General features: G+C 36.5%; 1 protein-coding gene across 9 annotated transcripts in view; it reads left to right on the top strand.

Moving 5' to 3' along the window:
• The window catches only part of TOR1AIP1 (torsin 1A interacting protein 1), a 47,422-nt gene that overhangs the window by 2,853 nt on the left and 32,097 nt on the right, over positions 1 to 12,472 (top strand). For 4 of the 9 annotated variants that reach the window (XM_059937408.1, XM_059937409.1, XM_059937410.1 and 1 more), the window contains exons 3-5: positions 6,150 to 6,209; positions 7,114 to 7,158; positions 7,481 to 7,504. In XM_059937408.1, the coding sequence (XP_059793391.1) occupies positions 6,150 to 6,209; positions 7,114 to 7,158; positions 7,481 to 7,504 (129 nt within the window). The remainder of the gene's footprint in view (positions 1 to 6,149; positions 6,210 to 7,113; positions 7,159 to 7,480; positions 7,505 to 12,472) is intronic. The other 5 variants (XM_059937413.1, XM_059937414.1, XM_059937415.1 and 2 more) reach the window with 2 other exon arrangements.

A 12,472-nucleotide genomic window follows, 5' to 3' on the forward strand; every position in this document is an offset into this window, starting at 1 on the left:
TACTTGAGTACCTACTAAGTACCATATGCTTTGTGTATGTTAATTCATTCACATAACTATGCAGGATAGATGTACCCATTTTTTGGTGAGAAAACTGGAGCTCAGAGTAGCTAACTTTTCTCTAAGATTACTTGCTATGTAACTGAGCCAAATTCAGACCCAGGTTTGTCTTCTCCAAAGCCCTTTCATTTGCCCCAAGTACCTCACTGTCACTGTCCCGTGTGATAGTTACTACTCAGTAAAGCTTGTTAAGTGTTGAATGAATGAATATGTCACACTACTTTCCATTTGAAACGGATTAAGGGCTTCCCTGGTGGCGCAGTGGTTAAGAATCCTCCTGCCAATGCAGGGACACGTGCCGTGTCCCTGGTCCGGGAAGATCCCACATGCCGTGGAGCAGCTAAGCCCGTGCGCCACAACTACTGGGCCTGCGCTCTAGAGCCCGCGAGCCACAACTACTGAAGCCCGCGCACCTAGAGCCGGTGTGCCACAACAAGAGAAGCCACTGCAATGAGAAGCCCGTGCACCGCAATAGAGAGTAGCCCAGCCCGATGCAACTAGAGAAAGCCCACGCGCAGCAACGAAGACCCAATGCAGCCAAAAATAAATAAATAAAATAAAATGGATTAAATGGTCTGCATTGTAAAATCATGACACAATATGGTCGATCTCAGTTTGATAATATATTTCATCAAATCTAAGATCGCATCAGTTGTAAGATATACTGTCATTGTTTTATGTACCACCTAGGAGGAAGAAATGCTGCCAATTACACTGTAATATGCCTTAGAGTTTATGATACATCCCACTTTCAGAGATGTTAAAGTGTAAAAATATTTGCATCTTAGTATCAATGTAACATGGCAATAGGCTACATTTGATAGTCTACTTAATGTTTTAAAACCTGTTTAAACTGTTTTGAAAAGCAAGGGAAAGGATTAAGTTGTCATTAATGCATAACATCCTTTGGTTTTTAGTTCCATTTATTTTCAGTTTGCTTTTTTTGATATTAGGAAAGTCCACAGCAATAAATGATTGTAGCTATTGAAACTGATCATCTCTGGCTTTTTATTTTTAAACCCAAATCCTGACTTCTTTCCTTACCCATTGCTTCTAATAAGATTATTCCTTATAATTTAAACTGTTCTGTTCTCAGTTTTGAATGAATAAATATCTGGTTCAAGTTTAGTTCCAGATAACACACCCTTTATGCTTAATTCCTTGAATAGCCTACGGTACTGTGTTAAGATTATAAACTACCTTAGAAAAATGCTTTGAGTGATAGGTGCTATAAACAGATTTTCCAGGCCTTTTTTTTTTTTTTAAGATTTATTTATTTATTTTTGGCTGCGTTGGGTCTTGATTGCTGTGTGTGGGCTTTCTCTAGTTGCAGTGAGCAGGGGCTACCCTTCATTGCAGTGCGTGGGCTTCTTATTGCGGTGGCTTCTCTTGTTGCGGAGCACAGGCTCTAGGCACACAGGCTTCAGTAGTTGTGGCACGCGGGCTCAGTAGTTGTGGCTTGCGGGCTCTGGAGCACAGGCTCAGTAGTTGTGGCACACAGGCTTAGTTGCTCTGTGGCATGTGGGATCTTCCAGGACCAGGGCTCGAACCCGTGTCCCCTGCATTGGCAGGCAGATTCTTAACCACTCCGCCACCAGGGAAGTCCTTCTAGGCCGTGTGGAAAAACCATATTCTTGAAATTTTATTTACAGGAGATTTAATTTCATGGCCCTTATACCGGGAGAAACAAAAATTTCTCATTTTTAAAATCTACAGTAAATTTATAAAAATTATGGAGTTAAGTAAATTGATGTAATGAAGACTGTTGAGCACCAGCCTATAGACCATTATAAAACGATTATACAATAGAATGTCTCGTACAGTCTTTTGGAGTTCACATTAGGCCTGTATTTAAGGACTGCTGTTGAGGTACATGGCTGCATAATGTTGTGGAAAGAGCAGTGGACCTTGGTTGAATTAGCTACTCACCTTGAACCTCAGGCCTTTATCTGTATGACTTACCCAGCCTGACTCACAAGGCCACTGCAAAAATGATACAGTACTTGCCAAGTCAGTTTGTACACAGTAAAACATACAGATATAAGGTGGGGTTTTTTTTCCTCACAGCACTTTACAGGAGATGTGAAGTTCATAAAATTTTGCTTAAGCATTTCTTTTTTCTCAAGAAGCTCATGCTATAGTTGGTAATGGAAAAGACAAAACATTTCCCAGTATAGATGATAGATCGATGGAACTCATGCATAGATTACCTGGAATATATCGATATCATACTGTGCTACAATATAACTAGAAATAAGGATATGTGCATCTTTGGGAGACTTGAGATACTGGGGGTTCTCTTACTCTAAAAGGTGCTTTTAAAAATTATACTACATCTAGCACTTGGCATGCTCCTGTATCATTCCTCTTAATAAAAGGAGAAAGAGTTTAGGGAAGTCATTAAATGAATGGTTATAAAGTCTTTGTAGCAGAGGAATTATTTAAACAGGAGTCAACTTTGATGGAAAACTGCTTTAAGTGCAAGTTTAAGGATAGGCCCTTCCTTGTTTGAGGGAATGTAAATTGGTGCAGTCACTATGGAAAACAGTTTGGAGTTTCCTTAAAAAAACTAAAAATACAGTTGCCGTATGATCCTGCAATCCCACTCCTGGGCATATATCCAGAGAAAACTCTAATTTGAAAAGATACATGCACCCATATGTTCATAGCAGCAATATTTACAGTAGCTAAGACATGGAAGCAACCTAAATGTCCATCAACAGCTGAATAGATAAAGAAGTGGTATGTGTATATGTATATGTGTACACACACACACACACACACACACACACACACACACACACAATGGAATGCTACTCAGCCATTAAAAAGAATGAAGTAATGCCATTTGCAGCAACATGGAAGGACCTGGAGATTATCATACTAAGTGAAGTAAGCCAGAAAGAGAAAGACAAATATTATATGATATCACTTATATGTGGAATCTAAAATATGATACAAATGAACTTATTTACAAAAAAGAAACAGATTCACAGACTTAGAAAACAAATTTATGGTTACCAAAGGGGCAAGGGGGGTGGAGGAAGGATAAATTAGGAGTTTGGGATTGGCAGATATGAACTATTATATATAAAATAGATAAACAACAAAGTCCTACTGTATAGCACAGGGAAATATATTCAGTATCCTATAAGAAACCATAATGGAAAAGAATATGAAAAAGAATATATATATATAACTGAATCACTTTGCTGTACACCAGAAACTTAATACAACATTGTAAATTGACTATATGTCAATTAAAAAAGAAAAAGATAGTCCCTTCCTTCTTCTTGTAGAATCATAGACTTTCAATTTAACTTTGGTATTCAAAATTGTGCCATAGGGCTTCCCTGGTGGCGCAGTGGTTGAGAATCTGCCTGCCAATGCAGGGGACACGGGTTCGAGCCCTGGTCTGGGAAGATCCCACATGCCACGGAGCAACTGGGCCCGTGAGCCACAACTACTGAGCCTGCACGTCTGGAGCCTGTGCTCCGCAACAAGAGAGGCCGCGATGGTGAGAGGCCCGCGCACCGCGATGAAGAGTGGTCCCCACTTGCCGCAACTAGAGAAAGCCCTCACACAGAAACGAAGACTCAACACAGTCATAAATAAATAAATAAAAGAACGTGAATTTCTTTAAAAAAAAAAAAAAATTGTGCCATATTTGTATGTAGGGCCAGTGGTGTGGTCTGAGAGAACTTTATCCAAAAATGTCCTTGAAAATAATGACCTAAAGCAAGGGGCCACTTTCTAAAACAACCTAGTAAAGACAACTACATCATTTGTCATCCTGTTTTTGAAGTCGTGAAAAAATGTTGATTGTATTAGTTTAGAATAGGGATATTGTTTAAACTCTGCTTAATGTTTGAAGTTTCAGAATGGCATTATTTTCACATTGAAATAGCCATTAGGTTGTTCAGTCAGTTCAGTCCACATATACCTGTATAACTTCTTCTATGGCCAGGTTCATTCCTTTCATGAAACTAATTTCATAATCTAAAAATACAGTAGGAAAATTTCATTTACTTTTCCTAAAGTTAAATATTTTTAACAGTTATGGTTTCTAGCTAAATAATTATAGTTAAATATTTTTAATACCTTCTATTTTGTCATGAACATTTGATTCTTTGGCTGCTGTAGTTACAGCATTCATTCATTCTCCAGATATTATTGAGCACCTACTTTATACCAGTCCCCTTGCTAGAGCCTGGGGGTGCAATGGTGAGCAAAAGCAGCAGACAAAGGAAGGAGATTGCTACTAAAGAAGGGTACTTCTGGGGCTTCCCCGGTGGCGCAGTGGTTGAGAATCTGCCTGCCAATGCAGGGGATACGGGTTCGAGCCTTGGTCTGGGAAGATCCCACATGCCGCGGAGCAACTAGGCCCATGAGGCACAACTACTGAGCCTGCGCATCTGGAGCCTCTGCTCTGCAACAAGAGGGGCCGTGACAGTGAGAGGCCCGCGCACCGCGATGAAGAGTGGCCTCCACTTGCCACAACTAGAGGAAGCCCTTGCCTTTAAAAAAAGAAAAAGAAAAAAAAAAGAAGCAATGGAAGGATGTGGCTGAGTCTTCGCCGGCCTCACTATGTCTGCCATTTTCAATTTAAAAAAAAAAAAAGAAGGATACTTCTTATTTTATTCTCTAATACCTCTCTGGGCTACTCTGTCTCCTTCAAGTATCTTACATAGGGCTATATATATGGTAGAGCATATGAGAAAAGCTTAAATGAAAAGATGGGGACTGAAATAGTAATTGATGTCTATAGAGTAAGTTAAGTTTTAGGTTTTAATTAAACCTGAAAAGGATGGGAATACAGAGGAGAAAAAGAGGAAGGTAGTTGTAATAATAAGAGTAACAGACATGTACAAGATTTCTTTTAAAACCTACTTATATAAGTTCTAAATACCTGATATGTGAAATTCTAACAACTGATAATATTTCATAGAATCTTAGAACTGGACGATTTAGGGAAGTCATCTACTCAGAGTTTCTATCAGTGTAGGTGTTTCTTTGTTAACAAAGATCTGCATTGTTGATCATCTGCAGTGATGTGGAAATCACTCCCTCACTCTCCATTCTGTTTTGGAGACAACACTAATAATTTGGTGGTTTTTCGTTTTACTATTGAACTAAAAGCTACTTTGCTGTAACTTTCTCTTGATCTTAGTTCTGTGTTTTTGAGCTACACAAAGTCAATTTAATTGTTTCTCTACATCTCTGTCTTGAAGAGGTACAAAATCATGCTCAGTAAGTATTTTTAGAACAAATGAATGGGTGTCCCTTCAAGATTTCTCTTCTCGATACTGTAAAGGGGAAATTGGGTTAAGTCAGTTTTGTGAAAACAAACATAGGCAGCCAGTGTAATGGCAGGGGTCAGGGATAGCTGGTTCAGAATGTGGTTTTTGCACTTCTCATACAGAGCCAAACATACTGCTTTTTTATAGAAACAAATGAAACAAAGCATAATATAACCCAAATTTAGATGTAGATTGCATTTTATTTTATGTTGTGTGAGGCTGTTTGAGGAAACACACCTTGGATTTCTAGGCTAACATTAATATTTTATTTAATGGGATTGACTTCCTCATTAACCCTATGCCATTGAACCATAGACAGTCTGAAACCTGGCTAACATTAACATTGTTTTGAAAATTGGAGTTTGCATTTCCTGAACACACACAAGGTTAAATAATTGGAGGGAGTATATTAAGTCTCAGGAAGTTAACCCTCAAATTAAAATATGACATAAATAATCCACAATTAGGGTATGCCACAAATGGGGTAGATAATTGAGTTGGTACTATGGTACAGATTTTGGTTCTTAATTGAGAAATTTAGAAGAGTGTTATTTGATATTCCTTTCTTGTTATACAAATATGGTCTGGTGAGAAAAACTGCAAAATTTTCCATCAAGTCCATAAATTTTTTATAGCAGGAAACTTTTCTCTAGTTCACTATTGTATTCCCATACTTAGCAAAATGGAGAGCTCAGAAAAAACTTGGCTGACTAAATAGATGATTGTATAATAAATCTAATATGTTTGACATTTTATATATTTTTTTAATGTTTTCTCTTCCTGTATTAGTGGTGAGTAAAGATCCTGTACTCAGCCTGTGTAGACCCCCTCTAAGAAGCTCAAGATTTGGTAAGAGACTGTTTTGTCTGTTGGTTCAACTTTCTTATATTTTTAAATAGGGTACTACATGTATTCATATGGTTTAAAATTCAAAAGTTTATATAAATATACAATGAAAAGTCTCCCTACCCCTTCTGACCTTTGCCCACCCAGTTTTCTCATCAGAGGCAACTAATGTTGTCAGTTTCTTAGGTATTTTTCCAGAGGTATTTTATGGAGATATAGAGAAATTCATGTATAAATGATATTTTCCTCTCTTTTTTTAACCCAATTTTTAGCCCAATAAATACTGCTTTCTGTACTGTCTTATTGTTTGTTTATTTTTACTTAAAATATATTGAGACATCTTTCCATATAAGTGTATAAAGGACTTCCTCATTCTTTTTAAGAGGTTGTTTCTTATATGTTGCTATGATTCTTTTTGTTAGCAAAATGGTTTTAAATTAGGGTCAGGGACTTTTTATTCTTCCCAGTATAATGCTAATAAAAAATTCAAGACTGAGGCTTTGTGGCTCAGGGCTATAAACTTTCCCTGCCTTAATTACATTTCTTTTTGACTAAAACCTTAAAAGAGTATTGCCCTTGAATTGATTTCATGGCTATGAAAGAAAACTAGTAATGTCATTCCAAGAGGTCTACTTCTACTTAATTTTTAGAGTTTACAGACCCATAAGGGTGCTTTATCGTGGGAACTAAAAAGGAAGCTTATTTATCTTCACATGAGGTTTCTACTCCTCAATCATTCCCTTTAAAAGAGAATTCGGTTGATTTTTTTTTTTTGATAGATGGCTGTCCTTTTAAGTATTATAAATGATAAAAATCTGTTAAGGTTTTGATGATGAACCTGTGGTAAAGAACCATATGATGCATTTCCTTTTCAGCTCTAATCATTTTCTTGCTATCTCTCTTGCAGATTCCTCATATAAAACAAATGGAAATACTAAAATGAGTGAATTAGGTTTGTTTATCTCTAATTCTTGTAGGTTCTCTTTGAGGTGTCTAATTATCAGTAGAATACAGGAGTACATTCATTTGGTCACTGGTTTGAGACTATTACTTTGTTCATTATCTCAGCTTGAGGGGCAGTGTCCTTATGACCATAAACTTTCTTAATCACCTGGGTTTTTATTCTCTCTAAAATTATGTCTTTTGTTATATTATTGTTTAAATTCATGTAAGAAAATATAAGAACATATATTTTAGTTTTTACTAGCAGTCAAGTTCACACTATCGGGAGAAAAGGATATCAGTTTACCAATTAAGGTTTTTTCTTGATTTAGAAAGTGAATTTGAGCTTTTTCAAGGTAAGTTCAGTGTTCTTTGCCATGTTTGTTGAAGTGGTTTATATTCTTTTCAGTGTTTGCCTTGGTGTAAGACATGAGCTGCCAAGATCTGCGGCTTTAAGTGAATTTACATTGATTGTGGTTGGACTTAGGTTACAATTCTTTCCTAAATTTGGAGATGAGTCAAAAGGAGGGAAGCTTCATTTTTCTTTATAAATAGTTGCAACTTGTTTTAAATTTCTTTCACTTAAGCTCAGGCTAATTTTTTTTAGAGACTTCAGCATTTATAGTGTCTGGGTACTGAAAATGATCCTTGTAGTACGCAGCTTATCATGTGTACTTTCACCCACCAGTTTCTCAAATGCTCTATTTAAAAACTTAAAAAAAATTTTTTTTAAGTCACAGAATCTTAATTAGAAGAGAACTTGGAGCTGAAATAATCTAGCACTTTTATGTTCTTTATATGCTAGATTTAGAAATCATTTCTATAAGTACTTTATAATAAAAACTAACTTTAAAAAAGTGCTTTCCAGCTTAAAGGGAATTTCTGTGAGATCAATATAGGGAGTGACACCCTCTTTTTTTTTTTTTTAATAGTAATGCTAGTACATCTTGGAGTATATAAAATGGCTATTCATGGAGCTCGAGCACTAGTGATACTTCCAAACTGTTCTTTATTCTCTTTTTCTTGCTTTCCCACTCTGTTCTCCAAAACATGATTGGCATTGAACAGTCTTAAAAGGTACCTTTCTTGAAGGTATCTATAGCAGGGGTCCACAAACTACAGCCTCTGAGTAAAATCTGACCTGCAATCTTGTTTTTGTACAACCTGTGAGCTAAGAAAAGATTTTTACATTTTATACTCACACACACACATATGTGTGTGTGTGTGTGTGTATGTATGACAGAGACCACATGTGGCTAGAGAAGCCTAAAATATTTACTATTTGGCCCTTGATGGAGAAAGTTTGCCAACCCCTGATTTTATCAGTGGCAGAAATAAACACAGCATATCACCCAAATTAGCATTTGTTTGTTCTAAGTAAATTCAGAGAGTTTCATACTTGTCTGGACATAGATTTATTGTAACATTCCACACTAGGTTTTCCTGACAACACAAAAAGACAGGAGACACAGTGACTCTCCTGTATTCTATCTAGTCTTCTCTTTGAGAAGGTATGATAGTCTCACTTCTGAATCTTCATGTCTTTGTCCCCAGACACAACACAAGCGAAGTTTATATTTCCTTGAGTACCCTTCACTACTCACACGAACACAGTCCATAAGTCTCTAGGAATAGGAAAATCTATAGTAGAAATATACCTGGGACTTTGTGTTTTTCTTAAAAACGATGACCAGGAAAAAGAAAGTGAACAGAAAGTGATAGTTAGTGGATGGTCTCCACCCACCAGAGGAAGTGGTTGTAAGTGGTCTACTTTAACAGCAGACATAAAGACCTAGGACTTCTGAAAGTACCTTTTCCTAATTGGTTGAAGTTGTTAGAAAAGTGACACCTCCTTGATAGCACATTTAATTATTGCCATTTGTCTAAAAGCCACAGCTTTTATAATTTAATAACTTTTTTTGATTAAGGGTATTATTGCTCCAAATGGGATTTTAATTTCTTAAAGTTTCTGCGTGAGTGTAGGGAAGAGTAATATCTTTTAAAAAAAAAATTTTTTTTAATGCTCTAACCTTCCACATGTAGCAGCCAAGAAGTTTAAAATAAAGGAAGCTGAATGACAAAAGAGGGAAATGAAATTAAAAGCTATGTAGTCATAGATACTGCTGATTCACCATGAGATTGTATTTGAATATTTATCTGTACATTCTCTGCAGCTTGGGTTAAAAAAATGAAAATTGTTTTAAGTTTTAAAATAGTGGTATATATATATATATATATGGTAGCCTAGAGAAGTTCCCTACTCTGGAAGAGGTCAGGAAGGTTTTATTGAGATGGCATTTGAATTGAATTTTGAAGGATGAATAGCAGGCAAAATGGGGAAGGAGAATTACAAATATCGCCAATACTTGTAATTGTTTTGTAATAGAATGTCACTCTTTTACCTTTAGAGTTCAGGCAATATGAGAAACTCCTTTACATTAGAGGCAACACTCACATTAACTGTGGCTCTTTGAGATATTTTATGTTAAATAATTTTCAGAAAGACATTCTAAATTGGTAGACTTGGGTTTCTAGAGTTTCATTTTCTAGAGTGAGAAACATGTTTAAAAATGTATATACAGTCAAGACGAAAGCCTATTACAATGATGATTACTTATTAAATGTACAAGATTTATTATTATTTAAGCTGTCTAATTCATAAAATATTGCTGGATTGTAAGGCACAAAATAATACCATTTTTTGTTCTTAGTGATGTTATCAAGATAGCCTAGCTTGACAAGTTACTGTTTATGTCTTGTATAGTGCTGATAAATATTTACTGTTAGGAGCATGGAATTCTAAAGAAAGGATTTTTAGACACAGATTAAAGGTCTTTAAAGTGTTCAAAAATAAATACTTCAAATATAATAATAACATATTAGAAGTATTAAAAGTAAATGGGGAACTCCGTTATATAAGCTGGTTAAAAAATAATTCTTAAATCCTCCCCCATGCTAATTAGAACACTAACATAAACAGAAAAAAAGGAGATTGAATTTTAGGCAACCTGGTATATGAAGGACTGATTATTAGTTAATTGGCTCTAGACAAATTGACCTGTAACTTCAAAAGTATTATGGAAATAAATTGTATCAGGATGAAAAAGGGAAGGATTACTGTATAATTTATTTTTTCTGATAGTTGGGTGAATGAATATAAACCTTCAACATACTTTTCTTTCCATTAACGCAGATTCAAACATCAGTTCAGCCTTAAAGAAAGTTTGCTACACCAAATAATTTTTAAACTATATAAAACATAATGCCCTAATATAAATGTAACTTTAGCCAAGCTGCTGTATTACATGACTTACACTTAGGTGTTGTTGGAACCTCTCATTTTAGGAGGAATTCACTTCTCAGCCTTTTCCCATCATTCATTCACTTATTCAAAAAATTATTGAGGAAGGGACTTCCCTGGTGGTGGTGCAGTTGTTAAGACTCTGCTTGCCAGTGCAGGGGACATGGGTTCAAGCCCTGGTCCGGGAAGATCCCACATGCTGCGGAGCAACTAAGCCCATGTGCCGCAACTACTGAGCCTGTAGTGCTGCAACTACTGAAGCCCACGCGCCTACAGCCCATGCTCCGCAACAAGAGAAGCCACCACGATGAGAAGCCTGCACACTGCAACGAAGAGTAGCCCCCGCTCGCTGCAACTAGAGAAAGCCTGCACCCAGCAACGAAGACCCAATGCAGCCATAAATAAATAAATAAATAAAATTGTTGAGGAAGACTTTTTGGTTCCACATGTAAGGAGCTTGGAAGTCACCACTTCAGCCTAATAACAAGTCAAAAACTGACAACTGAAAAATCAACAACTCTTAGATCCATAAGAGAGGAGATGACACAGGTAAAACCACTGACCCCAAGATTGGAGAAACAGACAAACATAGGAAGTCGTGGCTTATCTTAGAGCCAAGATTCACAAGCAGAAGCCTGTGCAGGAGGTAGTGCTGGGTAGGAAAATCTGAGCTGCAGTTGATGAATTGTTGGAGGCTCAGCGTGGACAAGTCTGAAGAGTTAAAAATTCCAGGAGGACCCAGTCAAAGATGGGCCCCTACTATATTGTGAAATTTACCTCCAGAAGCTCAGCCAGGCTCCCATAATGAATATCAGCAAAAAATCCCCTCGTACTTCTGCAAGGTAGAGGGAGAAAGGAAACATTTTGAAATATGCCAGGGCATTCTGTTCTTCTTAACAAGGCAAGCCCTCAGGGAAATCTAGTTAACTGGAACCTAACCTACTCTATTATTATCAAAGCCTGACTGACCTGAAGGAAGGGAAATACCCAACACCAGACCACTCTGAACATCCTGTCGCACCTAAAGGGGAAGGGAAAAAAGGTGAGGAACTGTTTTGAAGTTCACGGTCCAGAGGCATAAGCTTAACTAAAAACAGAGACCTAGAGCTATAGAATACTTCCCCTTCCCCAACACCTGACCACCACCTTACTAAAGATCTATTTACAGCAGTTCTTTTTACCCAGTACAGCATGTCCAGCTATCAAGAAAAAATTACAAAACATGCCAAAGTGCAAAAAACAATTTGAAAAGATACAGCAACATCAACCAGACAAGGCAGGGATGTTAGAATTATCAGACCAGGAATTTAAAACAACTATGACTAATATGCTAAGGACTCTAATGGATAAAGTAGACAGCATGCAAGAGCAGAAAAACAATGTCAGCCGAGAGATAGAAATCCTAAGAAAGAATCAAAAAGAAATGCTACAGATAAAAAAGCACTGTAACAGAAATGAAGAATGCTTTTGATGGGCTTATTGGACTGGACACGGCTAAGGAAAGAATCTCTACAGGATACATCAACAGAATCCTCAAAGAAATGATAATTATGTGGCATGATGTGTTAGTAAGTGCTATGATGATAATCATATTGCAATATATAAATGTATCAAATCAACACATTGTACACCTTACCCATAACACAATGTTAAGTATCAGTTATACCTCAGTTAAAAAAAATAGAATCCTTGAAACCAAAACTCAAAAGAGAACAATGACTGAATAATACAGAATATCCTAGACTGTGCAAAAGCTACAAAAGGTGTAATAATGTATGCATAATGTGAATAATAGAAGGAGAAGAAAGGAACAGAAGAAATGTTTGAAATAATAATGACTGAGAATTTCCCAAATTAATGTCAAACACTGAATTCAGATCCAGGAAGCTCACAAACACCAAGCAGGATTAATGCCAAAAAATAAAAATACACTTAGGCATATCCTTTTTAAACCACAGAATGTCAAAAATAAAGAAAAAAAATCCCAAAAGAAGTCAGAGGAAGACAACACATGACCTGTAAA

The sequence above is a fragment of the Balaenoptera ricei genome, chromosome 1 (assembly GCF_028023285.1).
Source record: "Balaenoptera ricei isolate mBalRic1 chromosome 1, mBalRic1.hap2, whole genome shotgun sequence".
NCBI classification, from domain to species: Eukaryota; Metazoa; Chordata; class Mammalia; order Artiodactyla; family Balaenopteridae; genus Balaenoptera; species Balaenoptera ricei.